The 17,314-nt window shown below is 45.5% G+C and overlaps 1 protein-coding gene across 1 annotated transcript; it reads left to right on the top strand.

Moving 5' to 3' along the window:
- The first annotated feature begins 366 nt into the window (after positions 1-366).
- On the top strand, positions 367-16,965 carry LOC130297984 (zinc finger protein 436-like). The gene is made up of 7 exons (XM_056550859.1): positions 367-454; positions 1,674-1,821; positions 2,760-2,939; positions 4,778-4,904; positions 4,988-5,052; positions 5,219-5,780; positions 14,591-16,965. The coding sequence occupies exons 2-7, from the start codon at positions 1,744-1,746 to the stop codon at positions 15,922-15,924; spliced, it is 2,346 nt and encodes a 781-aa protein (XP_056406834.1). The 5' UTR covers positions 367-454; positions 1,674-1,743; the 3' UTR covers positions 15,925-16,965.
- The last annotated feature ends 349 nt before the right edge of the window (positions 16,966-17,314 follow it).

Here is a 17,314-nt window from a genome sequence, read left to right as displayed (position 1 = left end):
CAGGTCCTTCACTCACAATCTCTTCTATCCTGCACTGCTGAGCTCCGCCCACTCCTGTCACATGATCCTCCCCACAGGTCCTTCAGCCACAGTCACATCTCTACTGCTAAACTTCGCCCCAAAATGTACTGGTCACATGATTGTGACATCATCACAGGTCCTACACCTCCAGCATGTAGCAGATACAGAGCAGGTCCTGGTGGGGCAGTCACTGCTGTTGTGTTGTGTGTGGAGATCTCTCAGAGCAGCAGCCCCGATCATGTGACTCCTCCTCCTCCATGTGACTGATCACATGACGGTGACATCATCGCAGGTCCTGTAAGCACACGGCTCCTTTACAGATACAGGTATGTGTGTGCGGTCACCATCAGATCAGGATTATTGGGGATGTTTATTATTAACCCTTAAGGACACGATGTATATTTACATTCTGTGCCCCATATGGGACTTTGAGGTGAGCTCAGGAGCTATAAGCAGCCAGGACTCATCACTAATGACGCTCATCATCATTAACCCGTTAGATTCCATGATCAACATCGATTGCAGGATCTAATATTAGTAAAATGCAATTGTTGGGGGGCGGAGTCTAGATCAGCTGAGATGACGGCCGGAGGGCCCCTTACCGTGCTCTGTGATCAGATCGGTGCTCTAAGTATACAGACACCTCCACAGCCTGTATAAGCCGAGCACCGATAACACTGATCACTATGGCAGAGCGTTATTCAGGGTTTGTAATATAAGCCCCTCCCCTAATAAGTTTATATCCCATTTCTGTAATAAAATAATGTAGGTGGGCGTGGCTTAGACATGGCGCTGTACGGTTGTTTTTCTAGGGAGCGCCGTGCCGACCAGCGGTTGTTTGCCTGATTTCCTGCCTATACTGCCCCCCAGGGGATGTCTGGATGGTGAAGGTATCAGGTCACTTACCCGCCCATCCTGTCACCTGGTCAGTCTCTTTTCTCCGGGTATCAGCCACTTCTTCCATACAGGACTATGTAAGCATCAGGTTTTTTAAGTTTCTCCCGCTCCCCTATTATTACTATAGACAGTGTTTCCAAACCAGCGTGCCTCCAGCTGTTGTAAAACTACAACTCCCAGCATGCCCTGACAGCCAAATGCTGTAACAGCTGGAGGCACCCTGCTTGGGAAACACTGACTCCGGTGGTGGCCCAGACCCTGCGGGTGTAACGGTATATGATGCTCGGCCTCTGCTGCAGGTAATAGCAGGTTCTTCCGGGGGACATATCACAATTCACATAAAATCCTGATGTAATTGTGATGTATATTGTGCCCCCTAGTGGACACATTTCACTATTCTTCATTGGACAATGTCATATTGATCCCTCTATTCTTCTCCCTGCTCTGATGAAGACGTTCTGAATACACCGCAGCCTCAGAGATTAGGAGAAATGGATTCACAACGTCTTCAGCAGAGCAGGGAGAGCGACCTCAGAAGACCTGGAGGACCAGAGCGCCACCACTGGACGGGAGAGGGGAGTGCGCTCTAGTCTCTTATTTTACAGCCCTCGGACAATGGATTTTGTTTTATAGAGAAATCTGAAAACTCCTATAATGTCTCCTCAGATGTTTCCCCAGATTATCTCCAGGAAATGGATTTTATTTCTCCATAGAATCTGGTGCGGTTTATCATCGTCTCCTCTTCTTCCCTTTAGGTTTCTCCAATCCAGGATCCTCTGCTGATATCTTCTATATAAGAGAAATCTCCTGGATGACCCATCAACCATGGAGAGAGACAGGAACAAGATGGCCGACAGGATCATAAACCTCACCCTACAGATACTCTTCCGGCTTACTGGAGAGGTGAGGGATTCTGGGAGTGATATCACATGACCTCATTCTTATCTATGTAATAACAGATATGACTGGAGAGGTTAGAGATTCTGGGAGTGATGTCACATGACCTCATTCTTATCTATGTAATAACAGATTGATATGACTGGAGAGGTGAGGGATGCTGGGAGTGATGTCACATGACCTCATTCTTATCTATGTAATAACAGATGGATATGACTGGAGAGGTGAGGGATTCTGGGAGTGATGTCACATGACCTCATTCTTATCTATGTAATAACAGAGGGATATGACTGGAGAGGTGAGGGATTCTGGGAGTGATGTCACATGACCTCATTCTTATCTATGTAATAACAGATGGATATGACTGGAGAGGTGAGGGATTCTGGGAGTGATGTCACATGACCTCATTCTTATCTATGTAATAACAGATGGATATGACTGGAGAGGTGAGGGATTCTGGGAGTGATGTCACATGACCTCATTCTTATCTATGTAATAACAGATGGATATGACTGGAGAGGTGAGGGATTCTGGGAGTGATGTCACATGACCTCATTCTTATCTATGGAATAACAGATGGATATGACTGGAGAGGTGAGGGATTCTGGGAGTGATGTCACATGACCTCATTCTTATCTATGTAATTACAGATGGATATGACTGGAGAGGTGAGGGATTCTGGGAGTGATGTCACATGACCTCATTCTTATCTATGTAATAACAGATGGATATGACTGGAGAGGTGAGGGATTCTGGGAGTGATGTCACATGACCTCATTCTTATCTATGTAATAACAGATGGATATGACTGGAGAGGTGAGGGATTCTGGGAGTGATGTCACATGACCTCATTCTTATCTATGTAATAACAGATGGATATGACTGGAGAGGTGAGGGATTCTGGGAATTTATGTAGTGATATTAATGTGTCTCTCCATACACAGGATTACACAGTAGTGAAGAAGTCCTCTAGTGGGCGCTGTCGGGCCCCTGTGTGTGAAGGATGGGGAAGAACCCTGAGCCCAATCCCGGGGCCCCCACCTCACTCCCTGATACATGAGGAAATGGATGAACAGAAGATCCTAGAACTCATCAACAAGATGATGGAGCTGCTGACTGGAGAGGTGACCCTGCTGGGACATTATACAGTAATGGAGGGGTCTGGTGATGACTGGAGAGGTGACCCTGCTGGGACATTATACAGTAATGGAGGGGTCTGGTGATGACTGGAGAGGTGACACTGCTGGGACATTATACAGTAATGGAGGGGTCTGGTGATGACTGGAGAGGTGACACTGCTGGGACATTATACAGTAATGGAGGGGTCTGGTGATGACTGGAGAGGTGACACTGCTGGGACATTATACAGTAATGGAGGGGTCTGGTGATGACTGGAGAGGTGACACTGCTGGGACATTATACAGTAATGGAGGGGTCTGGTGATGACTGGAGAGGTGACCCTGCTGGGACATTATATAGTAATGGAGGGGTCTGGTGATGACTGGAGAGGTGACACTGCTGGGACATTATACAGTAATGTAGGGTCTGGTGATGACTGGAGAGGTGACACTGCTGGGACATTATACAGTAATGGAGGGGTCTGGGGATGACTGGAGAGGTGACACTGCTGGGACATTATACAGTAATGGAGGGGTCTGGGGATGACTGGAGAGGTGACCCTGCTGGGAATGCTGGGACATTATACAGTAATGGAGGGGTCTGGTGATGACTGGAGAGGTGACACTGCTGGGACATTATATAGTAATGGAGAGGTCTGGTGATGACTGGAGAGGACACTGCTGGGACATTATACAGTAATGGAGGGGTCTGGTGATGACTGGAGAGGTGACCCTGCTGGGACATTATACAGTAATGGAGGGGTCTGGTGATGACTGGAGAGGTGACACTGCTGGGACATTATACAGTAATGGAGGGGTCTGGTGATGACTGGAGAGGTGACACTGCTGGGAATGCTGGGACATTATACAGTAATGGAGGGGTCTGGTGATGATTGGAGAGGTGACACTGCTGGGACATTATACAGTAATGGAGGGGTCTGGTGATGACTGGAGAGGTGACACTGCTGGGAATGCTGGGACATTATACAGTAATGGAGGGGTCTGGTGATGACTGGAGAGGTGACACTGCTGGGACATTATACAGTAATGGAGGGGTCTGGTGATGACTGGAGAGGTGACACTGCTGGGACATTATACAGTAATGGAGGGGTCTGGTGATGACTGGAGAGGTGACACTGCTGGGACATTATACAGTAATGGAGGGGTCTGGTGATGACTGGAGAGGTGACACTGCTGGGACTTTATACAGTAATGGAGGGGTCTGGTGATGTCTGGAGAGGTGACACTGCTGGGACATTATACAGTAATGGAGGGTTCTGGTGATGACTGGAGAGGTGACCCTGCTGGGAATGCTGGGACATTATACAGTAATGGAGGGGTCTGGTGATGACTGGAGAGGTGACACTGCTGGGACATTATACAGTAATGGAGGGGTCTGGTGATGACTGGAGAGGTGACACTGCTGGGAATGCTGGGACATTATACAGTAATGGAGGGGTCTGGTGATGACTGGAGAGGTGACACTGCTGGGACATTATACAGTAATGGAGGAGTCTGGTGATGACTGGAGAGGTGACACTGCTGGGACATTATACAGTAATGGAGGGGTCTGGTGATGACTGGAGAGGTGACACTGCTGGGACATTATACAGTAATGGAGGGGTCTGGTGATGACTGGAGAGGTGACACTGCTGGGACATTATACAGTAATGGAGGGGTCTGGTGATGACTGGAGAGGTGACACTGCTGGGAATGCTGGGACATTATACAGGAATGGAGGGGTCTGGTGATGACTGGAGAGGTGACACTGCTGGGAATGCTGGGACATTATACAGTAACACCACTGGAGGGGTCGGGGTGATGACTGTATCATTATGTGTCAGGTTCCTATAAGGTGTCAGGACGTGGCGGTCTATTTCTCCATGGAGGAGTGGGAGTATGTAGAAGGACACAAGGATCAGTACAAGGATCAGGTCATGATGGAGGATCAGCAGCCCCTCACATCACCAGGTAATAGACATGACTATATACACACGTCCTCTCATTATTTGTATGTAAAGAATGAATTCAGTCTCTGTATGTGTTCCCTACAGTCAGATCCAGTAAGAGAACAGCACCAGAGAGGTGTCCCCGTCCTCTTCTTCCACAGGATGATCAGGTAGATGGAGATATTCCCTATGATCTGTAGAAGGGCTGTGAAGCTCTTGTGGTCAGTCCCCTCACCCTCCATGACTCCTCATCTCCTGCTCATCTATAACATCCCACGTGACTTCTCCTACTGTCTAATGACGTTTACTATATTTCTTCCACATCTTATGAATCAGGGTGAAGATCTGAACAATATTAATGCTCCAGAGACAGATGTGAGCGGGGATGAGCAGTATAGGGAGGACATTCCAACAGGGAAAGATCTGAACAATATTAAGGCTACAGATATGAAGGAAGAAGAGACAGATGTGAGCTGTGATGAGCAGTATAAGGAGGACATTCTGACAGGAAAAGATCTGAACAATATTAATGCTACAGATATGAAGGAAGAAGAAGAGACAGATGTGAGCGGTAATGAGCAGTATAAGGAGGACATTTCAACAGGAAAAGATTTGAACAATATTAAGGCTACAGATATGAAGGAAGAAGAGACATATGTAAGCTGTGATGAGCAGTATAAGGAGGACATTCTGACAGGAAAAGATCTGAACAATATTAATGCGACAGATATGAAGGAAGAAGAGACAGATGTGAGCGGTGATGAGCAGTATAAGGAGGACATTCCTACAGGGAAAGATCTGAACAAGATTAATGCTACAGATAGGGAGGAAGAAGAAGAGACAGATGTGAGTGGTGATGAGCAGTATAAGGAGGACGTTCCTACAGGTAACCGCCCAGGTGAGTAGTAACAACTTAATATAGAGCAGAGTCACAGATTCTTCTGCTGTAATAATTGTGTAGAATTCTTTAATCTCTCTGTCCTGTCTCTTCTGTATATTCTTCTATTTAGCCAAAATGCAAACTAATATGATACTACAGCTGGAATATGGAGAAGAAATATCCCTATGTGTACGAGGCCATCACACCCGCTCCCATAGACTTAATGTGGGGGATATGCCACTCTTGAATCGTTTTAATTCCTGTTGGCCCATGAGGCACCTCTTTAACTGTCCCAGGGGATCATTTTACACTGTGGTTTAGGGGTTTATTGTCATTTATTATTCACTGTAACATATGTAATGCCATTTGTTGTTCTTCTGTGCCAATGGTTCTGTTACACCGCACCTCTACGGTTCCTTCTAGGGATTGCCCGGTTTTGTACTATTCTTGCTGTTTAAGGGTAGTGGTTGGGTAATCTCCTCCGGTCATGAGTTTCCCCGTGTTTCACTGAGGGATCCCCTTCCTATAGGTACCCTTCTAGTTATAGTTGCTGTAGGATTCCCCTGGAGGCCCCTCTTTACGTGTATATTCTTCCCCTTTCGTTTAAGCCCAGTTGATTGGTTTATGTCGGGGGTCTGGGGTGGGAGTTCTAGCCACCCACATGTCCGAAAAAAGTGGAGTCCTTTACCCAATTTATGGCCGCCCCTATTCTATTCTGTGGATTGGTCTGTCTGTCGATTTTTATTTTTCTGTTCTTGCCCTTTTTCGGGTTGTCTTTGTTTGTTTCTGTGCCTCCCCCTCCCCCATGTTCTTCTCATGATGTCAGATCCTTTTCTGTTTTACCTTCCTTGTATTTCTGGTTCCATCCAATGTTTCCTCCTCGCCTTCACCTATCTTTGGTCCTCTTGTCCATCATGCTCTCCTCGCCCTCATAGCTATTGTCTCCTCAGTATATGTTCCCTGCTGCATTCTCTTGCCCCCCGGGGGACGTTAGCGCACCATGTGTAAGTTGGTGACGTGGAATGTTAAGGGTTTATGCTCCCTACAAAAATGCATGAAAATTCTGCGCTTTTTGAAACGCCTGCGTCCGGACATAGTCCCTCTCCAGGAAACACATCTAACGGAGCAGGATTTCCAGAGAATGCAGAAGTTGTGGGTGGGCAAGGTGTTTGGCAGCGCAGCGGCGGACGGCAAATCGGGAGTTGTAACGTTGCTTCACAAGTCTCGCACCACATCCTCTCACACGAAAGGGATGACGAGGGGTGTTTTTCTCATTTTCATCTAGTCCATAATGGTACCACATATCACGTTTATAATGTTTATTCTCCTAGTGGTGATAACTCTTCCTTCTTTGCATCTTTAGCAGATACAGTCAATAGGTCTAATGGACCACACACCATCCTGGGAGGGGACTTAAATACAGTGAATAGACGCTCAGCTCACATATCTACCATCCCACATCAGAGTGACAGGGTCCTCCCACCTTTCCTGACACAGACGGGGTTGATAGACTCTTAGCGGCATTTACACCCGGACGGTCGTGAGTACACGCACTTCTCACGTACAGGGTTCATGCATTCACCATTTCCTAGTCAGTCCCCTTGTGTGCTCTCGCTTGGGAGAGGTGGACATACGGAACCTGGTCATTTCGGATCATGCATTGGTGGTCTTGGAGCTCCTGCCATCATGCACAAAGGGTTCTGACATCTTGTGGCGGTTTTTGTCTTATTTAACGAAAGATTAATCTTTTCTCTTCTCAGGGGGTGGTAGCTGGATTTTCAAACGGACAATGCATCCCACATTGACAATCCCTCTCTGTACTGGGAAACTGCTAAGGTGGTACTTGGGGATAAAATTATGTGTTATAGTAATTCTGTCAAAAGGAATACTCTGGAGGGTCATGCAATGGCAAGCGCAGCCTTAGCGGAAGCTTACTCCTGCTTTTTAGAGTCCCCCACCATAGATCATAAACTCAAGTGGCAGGCAGCAAAATACTTGTATTAACTCTGGTTGGATAGGAAAGAGAGAATCCATAGGTCTCACTTTGAAGTAGTTATGTTTTGGCAGGGCAATAAGGCGGGACGTTTGCTAGCGCGTATAGTGAAGGAGTCACGCGTGCCTGCGCATGTACTGACGTTGTGTGACTCATTGGAGCAAGTAATGCATGAGCCGCACTCAGTTAATGGCGTCTTGGACTCCTACTATGCTGCTCTCTATTCTTCTCCCCCCGCTCTGAGGAAGGGGCGCGGTTTCTGGAGGGGCTCCCCCTACCATCTTTATCTGATGAGCAGCAGCAGGAGCTCAACGCGATGTTCCAATGGAAGAAGTAGTCACTAGTATACGCGCTTTGGCAAATGGGAAAGCGCCAGGGCCAGACGGCTATCCTGGCAAGTTTTGCAAACCCCTGATTGATCAGGTTGTTTCCCCCTTATGGCATATTTTAACAAAATGGCACAGGCGTACACTCTCCGGCTGCAAAACTAGCATATATTAAGGTACTCCCCAATCCTGACAAGGACCCTTTAGAACCTGGTTCTTATCGCTCTGATCAACCAGGATGGGAAGTTATTATCTAAGATCCTGGCAGATCGCCTGCCTAGATTTTTACCTTCCCTTATTGTTGACCATCAAGTGGGGTTCGTGAAAACCCGTTCAGCGGTCATGAACATTAGGAGGGTACTGGCAGTACTGGATAGTGTTTGGGGCCAGTCCCAGACAGCAACCCAACCCGCATTGTTTGCTTTGGATGCTGAAAAAGCTTTTGACAATGTTCGGTTTGACTGGCTGCGGCTGGTCCTGACAACATTTGGGATTGTAGGTCGATTTAGCTCCTTTATAGACGGCCTATGTGATGGTCTCAGGGCTAGGGTACATACCCCAGGCATCTTATCCACTCCCCTCCAGTTAGCGAAAGGAACACGTCAGGGTTGTCCATTATCGCCTTTATCGCCGCTATTTGATCTCCTCTGATATCTACAGGGGTATAGCCGTGGGCACCCAGGAGATCAAATTGTCCATGTGTGCTGATGATGTATTACTTTACCCAACCACCCCATTGAGGCTGTCCCTAAAATTCTGAACTTTCTATCTTATACCGGAAGCTTCACGGGCTACAGGGTCAATGCCGCCAAGAGTATGCTACTGCCTTTGGGTGCGACTCCTCCCAGGTGGCTTCTTGATGCGAATGCCTTGGGTGCTAAAGTGGCCTCTTCTTCGATAATGTATCTAAGCATTCGCATAGGGAAGACTCCTGACATGCTCTATTCACTCAACTACACACCCCTCTTTCAGCGTATTTTTGTGGAGATGAAGCGCTGGGAGCCCTTGCCCTTATCTTTCCTGGGTAGATGCCATCTCGTTAAAATGATTAGTTTCCCCCGCTTGATGTACCCCTTGCAAACTCTCCCACTTCTACTTCGGCATGATGACATTTGACACCTCAACGCAGCCTTTTAATCCTTCCTATGGCAGGGCAAGTGCCCGCGCATAGCTTTACAGAAGCTCATGCTTAGCAAGGTTGAGGGGGGTGTTCATTTCCCAAACATCAGTGGCTATAATTTGGCTTGTTTCGCCAAGCACTTGATTGGCTTCACTCCTCTGACTACTTCTCCAATCTAGCGGTGGAAACAGCGCTGGCCGCCCCATGGTCTCTACCGACACTGCTTCACACTTCATAAGCTATACTTCCGGTAGGGATCAGGGGCTCAGTGCTACTGCGAGATACCATAGTGACCTGGAAGGAAGTGCGAAAAGTTTTTGGCCTTCCGTTTCTGGTATCCAAAAGGATGCCCTTGCTTGACCACCCAGAATTCCTGCAGGGTAAATCTTCTCTGTGGTTGAAATTGTGGCTTTCTAGAGGGGCTCGGACGGTGGGGTAACTGATTCGTAGTGATGACCATAGATGGCTCAACCCTGGAGAAATGCTCCGTGTGTTTGACCTCCCCTGTCCCACACTCTTTATGCCAATCAGGTAACGTCTTTTGTTCTTCTAGATATCGGAATCTCTCGAAGGAAGCCCCAAACAACATTTTAGATGACATTATAGGCAATGAACCCCAGAGAAGGTCGATCTCTGACCTGTAAGCAGCCTTCTGTAAACGCTTCCTAAAACTTGATCCTAAACATGTATTTCGGACGTGGGAAAGATGGACAGGGGACACAAGCATTACTGATGTAGTGTTGAGCGGGTGGGCATCTGTACGAAAAAATGTTATCTATGAGAGGTGGAGGGAGACCTACTTCAAGGTCGTGAATAAACAGAGCTATAGATGATTTAAAAAAAAACAGCATTTTAACATGTTTCGCCACCAAAGTGACGTCTTCAGAGGTTAGGGAACCATTGTTCCCTAACCTCTGAAGACGTCACTTTGCTGGCGAAACATGTTAGGAGGGACAGTGTGAGAGTATTTTAAATATCAGCATAGCACCCTTAATCAGCACATTCTGCAGATGTGCTGAGTAGATCCTATAATTCCAGTTGGTCCCTAGGGACAACAAGTTACATCAATACATGTGGTGCTTAAAATGCTGGGTTTTTTAAAATCACCTATAGCTCTGTTTATTCACATTATTGTTTAACTATTTAAAAATAAAAGTTAAGTTTTATCAAAGTGAGGGATAAAAAGACTTTTTGCTCAGTCCTTTTGGGCTGAGTTGAGGTTAATAAATAAACATATGTTTAGTCCACCCCTCACTAGGGTCATTGATCCTTGTGATCATTAATTTTGAGTTATACTTCAAGGTCGCTCACGCTGCCCTATATGGTTTCAACATCTTGCCCTCCCATCTGGCTTCAACATCTTGCCCTCCCATAACTTACCAGATAGGATCACTCATTGCCCTAAATGAAGTACCCCACTTACAAACATGTATCATGGCATCTGGGAGTGCTCACACTAAGCGATATACTGGCGTCTCATACAATCGTACATATGGGATCATTGGAAGGTGCGGGTCCCTTTTATACCACAATCGCTCCTATTTCACCAATTGCGCCCACCGGAGGGAGGAGGGGAAGGGGAGGAGAGGTTTCCTCGGTTTGTCCATTTAGTTGCCATGCATTGTCTAAATGGTTAGATACTACCACTCCAGATTTGCCTATGCTGATTGCCCAATTGAAATAGTTTCTAGACATAGATCACTTAGATGCCGAGAGACATTCAGAAACTGGCACTAAACGTTTTTTCTAAAAATGGAAATCCTTTCTTGTTGCTCACTTTGAATCTCGGGGGATCGTTGAGATTGTACGACCATTTAGATACAACCACATGGTACAATGTGGAATCTCTGAGAGGTTCTCTAGGGGCGCTAAGTTTACCAGATACATAATACTGAATACAGGCTGACCATTTATATTGAGCACTATGGCTCTCGGTTTGGATGCCCTGGGAGTCAGAGGAGCACCAGCAGGGTCCGAGTGAGGCTCCCATAGCGAGGAGCTGCACTTTATGCTTGTCTACATGGTTTGGGGCCGGGGGAGGCATTTGGTAACTCTGTCTCCCCATCGATGACACCTATTTCTTACCAGATGATGACTGCGCGGTGATCAATGTCAATTTCTCCTAAGATGCCTTAGTGCACTTTTCAAGGACGTTGAGAGACTATGCTCTTTTCTATTTTTTGTTTGGGGGAGGAGGGATTTATATTATAGGGATTATGGTACCTGAGTGAAGAAGCTTTATGCGCTTTTTACATAAGTGGCCAAAACAGTTATAAGTGACCAAAACATCAGCCAGAAAGCATAGGAAAGGAGAAGTGGTCTGTGGTCACCACCTGCAGAACCACTCCTTCATTGAGGGTGTCTTGCTAATTGCCTAAATTTTCCACCTGTTGTCTGTTCCATGTGAAATTGATTGTCAGTGTTCTTCCTGAGTGGACAGTGGGATTTCACAGAAGTGTCAGTGACTTGGAGTTACATTGTGTTGTTTAACCCCTTAAGGACCAAGGACGTACCGGTACGTCCTTGGTCCTGCTCTTCTGATATAACGCGGGGTTACACAGTAACCCCACGTCATATCACGGCGGGCCCGGCGTCATAGTGAAGCCGGGACCCGCCTCTAATAGCGCGCAGCGGCGATCGCGGCGCAGCGCGCTATTAACCCTTCAGCCGCGCGCTCAGAGCTGAGCCGCGCGGCTAAAAGTGAAAGTTCCCGGCTAGCTCAGTCGGGCTGTTCGGGATAGCCGCGGCTAATCGCGGCATCCCGAACAGCTGACAGGACAGCGGGAGGGCCCCTTCCTGCCTCCTCGCTGTCCGATCGCCGAATGACTGCTCAGTGCCTGAGATCCAGGCCTGAGCAGTCATGCGGCAGAATCGTTGATCACTGGTTTCTTATGAGAAACCAGTGATCAGCATAGGAGATCAGTGTGTGCAGTGTTATAGGTCCCTATGGGATAATAATGATCAGTGTGTGCAGTGTTATAGGTCCCTATGGGATAATAATGATCAGTGTGTGCAGTGTTATAGGTCCCTATGGGACCTATAACACTGCAAAAAAAAAGTGAATAAAGATCATTTAACTCCTCCCCTATTAAAAGTTTGAATCACCCCCCTTTTCCAATAAAAAAAAACCACAGTGTAAATAAAAATAAAAATAAACATATATGGTATCACCGTGTGCGGAAATGTCCGAATTATAAAAATATATCATTAATTTAACCGCTCGGTCAATGGCGTGCTCGCAAAAAAATTCCAAAGTCCAAAATAGTGCATTTTTGGTCACTTTTTAGATCATTTAAAAATGAATAAAAAGCGATCAATAAGTCCTATCAATGCAAAAATGGTACTGTTAAAAACTTCAGATCACGGCGCAAAAAATGAGCCCTCATACCGCCCCATACACGGAAAAATAAAAAAGTTATAGGGGTCAGAAGATGAGAATTTTAAACGTATTAATTTTCCTGCATGTAGTTATGATTTTTTCCAGAAGTCTGACAAAATCACCTATATAAGTAGGGGATCATTATAATCGTATGGACCTACAGAATAAAGAGAAGGTGTCATTTTTACCGATAAATGTACTACGTAGAAACGGAAGCCCCCAAAAGTTACAAAACAGCATTTTTTTTTCAATTTTGTCGCACAATGATTTTTTTTCCCGTTTCACCGTAGATTTTTGGGCAAAATGACTGACGTCATTACAAAGTAGAATTGGTGGCGCAAAAGATAAGCCATCATATGGATTTTTAGGTGCAAAATTGAAAGAGTTATGATTTTTTAAAGGCAAGGAGCAAAAAACGAAAATGCAAAAACGGAAAAACCCCCGGTCCTTAAGGGGTTAAGTGAATCCTTTATTTTTATGTATTCAAATATAGGGGGCGATTTTTTTTAAAACCTGTCCAGAGGAAAAGTTACCCAGTTGCCCATGGCAACCAATCAGATCGCTTCTTTCATTTTTAACCTCTGCAAAATGAAAGCAGCGATCTGATTGGTTGCTATGGGCAACTGGGGAACTTTTCCTCTGCACAGGTTTTAATAAATCTCCCCCATAATGTTTATGATTCCGCATGATGAACATCATAAATGTAAAACATTACCAAACACCAAAAATGCGGATTTTTGGGTCCATCATATGTATAAGCCGTCCTGAATATAAGCCGAGGCCCCTAATTTCACCCCAAAAACCCAGGAAAAGTTATTGACTCGACAATAAATAAGCTTAGGGTGGGAAATACATCATCCCCCCCCCCCCTGTCATCATCCCCCCCCATGTCATCATCCCCCCCCCTGTCATCATCCAATACATCATCCCCCCGTAATTAACACCCCGTCATTATCACCCCCCGTCATTATCACCCCCCGTCATTATCACCCCTTGTCATTATCACCCGTGTCATCATCGCCCCCGTCATCATCGCCCCCGTCATCATCGCCCCCGTCATCATCCCCCCCCCCCCGTCATCCCCCCCCCGAGGGCCTCCCGGTGAAGATGGACAGCCCGGAACGACTAACCCTCCCCACCAGACGGTCCCTGCAGCACAGATGATGGCCCGGACCAGCTCACCCTTCTTTTCCACCGAGGGGAGGTGAGTAGAAAACTAAAGGGGGGTCTGGATGATGATGAAGGCCTCAGTGGTCTTCGACCTGCGGACCTCCAGATGTTACAAAACTACAACTCCCAGCATGCTGGGAGTTGTAGTTTTGCAACATCTGGAGGTCCGCAGGTTGAAGACCACTGAGAAGGTATTGACAGGCAGAGATGGACGGGCCGCACCATCCCCTCACAGCTAAAGCCAGAAAGTTTTTTTTGTTCACTCGAGTATAAGCCGAGGGGGGCGTTTTCAGCACGAAAAATCCCTGAAAAACTCGGCTTATACTCGAGTATATACGGTATCTGAAAAAAGTTATCAAAAAGTCAGATATATGATGGGTAATGGTCCTGATAAAAACTACAAATCACAGCGCAAAAAAATCCTCCTCATCCATCCCCGTATACGGAAAAATAAGAGTTATAGGGGTCGGAATACGGCAATTTTATGAATAACTCATTTTGTAAAAAGTATAATAGTAAAACTTATCATATTTACCACATAATAAAGAGATGTCATTTCTAAGACAAAACCACACAAAAATAGCAAAAGTGTTTGTTTTCCATTTTCCTCACAAATAGTAATATTTTGGTTCTGTCGTACATTTTAGGGTACAATAAAAAAGTGTCATTACAAAGTAAGATTTGTCCCTCCAAAAAACAAGTTCTCAAGCGGCTCTGTATACGGAACAATAAGAGTTATGGCTCTAAGGAGAGGAGGAAGAATGACAAATGCAATAGTTTAAAGGTCCTGGGTCGTTAAGAGGTTAATACTGATAATAAAATCTGTGTTATTCTCTGCAGATTCTTGTACCAGGAGATCAGAGGAGAATCTTATATCTTCAGATTATAAAGCAGATGATGATATCACACAAGATACATATGAAGAACATTCCATTATCCCAGATACACCCTCAGCCCTTCACAGCCAAGATCTGTCATCTCATCCTTATATACAGGTCCTGTCTTCTCAGTCATCACAGGATGTTCAGCAAAATAAAGGTCACAGAAGGGGTGTTGGACATCACCGAGCTCATACAGGAAAGAAACCATATTCATGCTCAGAATGTGGGAAATGTTTTACTCAGAAATCAGGTATTGTTACACATCAGAGATATCACACAGAAGAGAAGCCATTTTCATGTTCAGAATGTGGAAAATGTTTTACTAAGAAATCAGATCTTGTAGTACATCACAGAACTCACACAGGGGAGAAGCCATTTTCATGTCCAGAATGTGGGAAATGTTTTATTACGAAATCACATCTTGTTAGGCATCAAAGAACTCACAAAGGCAAGAAGCCATTTTTATGTACAGAATGTGGAAAAGGTTTTACTAAGAAATCAGATCTTGTAATACATCACAGAACTCACACAATAAAGAAGCCATTTTCATGTTCAGAATGTGGAAAATGTTTTAATAAGAAATCACATCTTGTTGAACATCACAGAACTCACACAGGAGAGAAGCCATTTTTATGTTCAGAATGTGGGAAATGTTTTACTCAGCAATCACATCTTTTTAGGCATCAAAGAACTCACACAGGATGGAAGCCATTTTCATGTACAGAATGTGAAAAATGTTTTACTAAGAAATCACATCTTATAGTACATCAAAGAACTCACACAAGGAAGAAGCCCTTTTCATGTTCAGAATGTGGAAAATGTTTTAATAAGAAATCACATCTTGTTGAACATCACAGAACTCACACAGGGGAGAAGCCATTTTTATGTTCAGAATGTGGGAAATGTTTTACTCAGCAACCACATCTTGTTAGGCATCAAAGAACTCACACAGGAGGGAAGCCATTTTCATGTACAGAATGTGGAAAATGTTTTACTAAGAAATCACATCTTGTAGTACATCAAAGAACTCACACAAGGAAGAAGCCCTTTTCATGTTCAGAATGTGGAAAATGTTTTACTAAGAAATCAAATCTTGTTGAACATCACAGAACTCACACAGGGGAGAAGCCATTTTCATGTCCAGAATGTGGGAAATGTTTTGCTAAGAAATCAGATCTTGTTAGGCATCAAAGAACTCACAAAGGCAAGAAGCCATTTTCATCACAGACTATTAACCTCTTAAGGACTGAGTGCGTATCCATACACCCCCGTTTTAAAGTCCTTAAGGACTGAGGGCGTATAGATACGCTCGTGGGAATTCCGGTCCCCGACGCTCGCCGGGCGGGGACCGGACTGGGATGCCTGCTGATATCGTTCAGCAGGCATCCCGGCATATTGCCCAGGGGGGTCCTGAGACCACCCCCCCATGTCAGTGATCATGGCAAATGGCAGATCAATTCAGATTGTCCATTTGCCGCTGATCAGGTCTCTGATGACCCGATCGCCCGGAAAATAGGGATGATCGGAGCTGTCAGTGACAGCCCCGATCATCCTAAGGGATAGGAGCGCGGTTGCAGTGGTGCCACCCCCTCCTATCTCCTGCCATTAGTCAGCAATGACTACTGACCAGTGGCAGTTGAAGACAGGGGGTTACCATGGAAATCCCCCGCTCTGCCCACCCCTGGATGTCGGGCAGAGCGGGGGGAGAAGATGGCGGCCGGTACCTGGGGACTTTCATGCGGTGGGGACCGGCGATCATCGGTGGCATCATTGGAGATCAGCGGTGGAGGTAGGGAGGCGACGGCGTGGAGCATCAAGGAAGGTGGCAGGAAAGCGATATTTACTGCTGCCTTCTAGTGGTCTAGTGGAGTTTTGCAACATCTAGAGGTCACAGTTTGGACACCACTATACAGTGGTGCCCAAATGGTAGCCCTCCTGATGTTGCAAAACTACAACTCTCAGCATGCATGTATTTCTCTCTTCACATACACCAAAAAGCTACGCCAGGTCTGGGATGGTGTCGTTTTAGACACTTTTCAGTGGCTTGCCGCCTTTTTTGCGCCTTTTTACAAAAACTTTTTATACAGAAAGTTCATAAATTTCAGTCCACGGCATACGCTGAATTGAAAAGCATGTACTGCTACTCCAAAACATCTGGAATGACTAAAATATTCTACCACCAAAAGGCGCAAAATAACATACAGTGCGCCAAAATAGCGCCTTTTGTACGGAGAAAAAAAGGTGTAAACTCATTGATAAATGTCGGCCAGAGTATTTGTGAATCAATATATCATTTATTTGGAAAATCCATTTTCCTTACAAGCAGAGAGTTTCAAAGTTAGAAAAATGCAAAGTTTTCATGAAATTTCGTGATTTTTCACAAAGAAATGATGCAAGTAACGAAGAAAATTTACCACTAACATAAAGTAGAATATGTCACGAAAAAACATTCTCAGAATCAGAATAATCGGTAAAAGCATCAGAGTTATTGGGTGACAGTGGTCAGATGTGCAAAAAAGGGCTCAGTCCTTAAAGGGTTAAATTTTATAAATAAATATATATATAATGTAACCCCTTAGGGACTCAGCCCTTTGTTGCATTTCTGACCACTGTCACTTTATTAACCCCTTCCCGCAAATTGACATTTATAAACGTCCTAAGTGCGGTCCCTGTCTATAACGCG

This window comes from Hyla sarda (genome assembly GCF_029499605.1).
Source record: "Hyla sarda isolate aHylSar1 chromosome 1 unlocalized genomic scaffold, aHylSar1.hap1 SUPER_1_unloc_13, whole genome shotgun sequence".
In the NCBI taxonomy this organism is placed as follows: Eukaryota; Metazoa; Chordata; class Amphibia; order Anura; family Hylidae; genus Hyla; species Hyla sarda.
This window is presented reverse-complemented; position numbering and strand designations above follow the sequence as displayed.

Coding starts and splice junctions, on each gene's coding strand:
- LOC130297984 (XM_056550859.1), top strand. CDS start 1,744: ATGGAGAGAGACAGGAACAAGATGGCCGACAGGATCATAAACCTCACC. Junction 2,940..4,777: donor TGGAGCTGCTGACTGGAGAG/GTGACCCTGCTG, acceptor ATTATGTGTCAG/GTTCCTATAAGGTGTCAGGA. Junction 5,781..14,590: donor TCCTACAGGTAACCGCCCAG/GTGAGTAGTAAC, acceptor TATTCTCTGCAG/ATTCTTGTACCAGGAGATCA.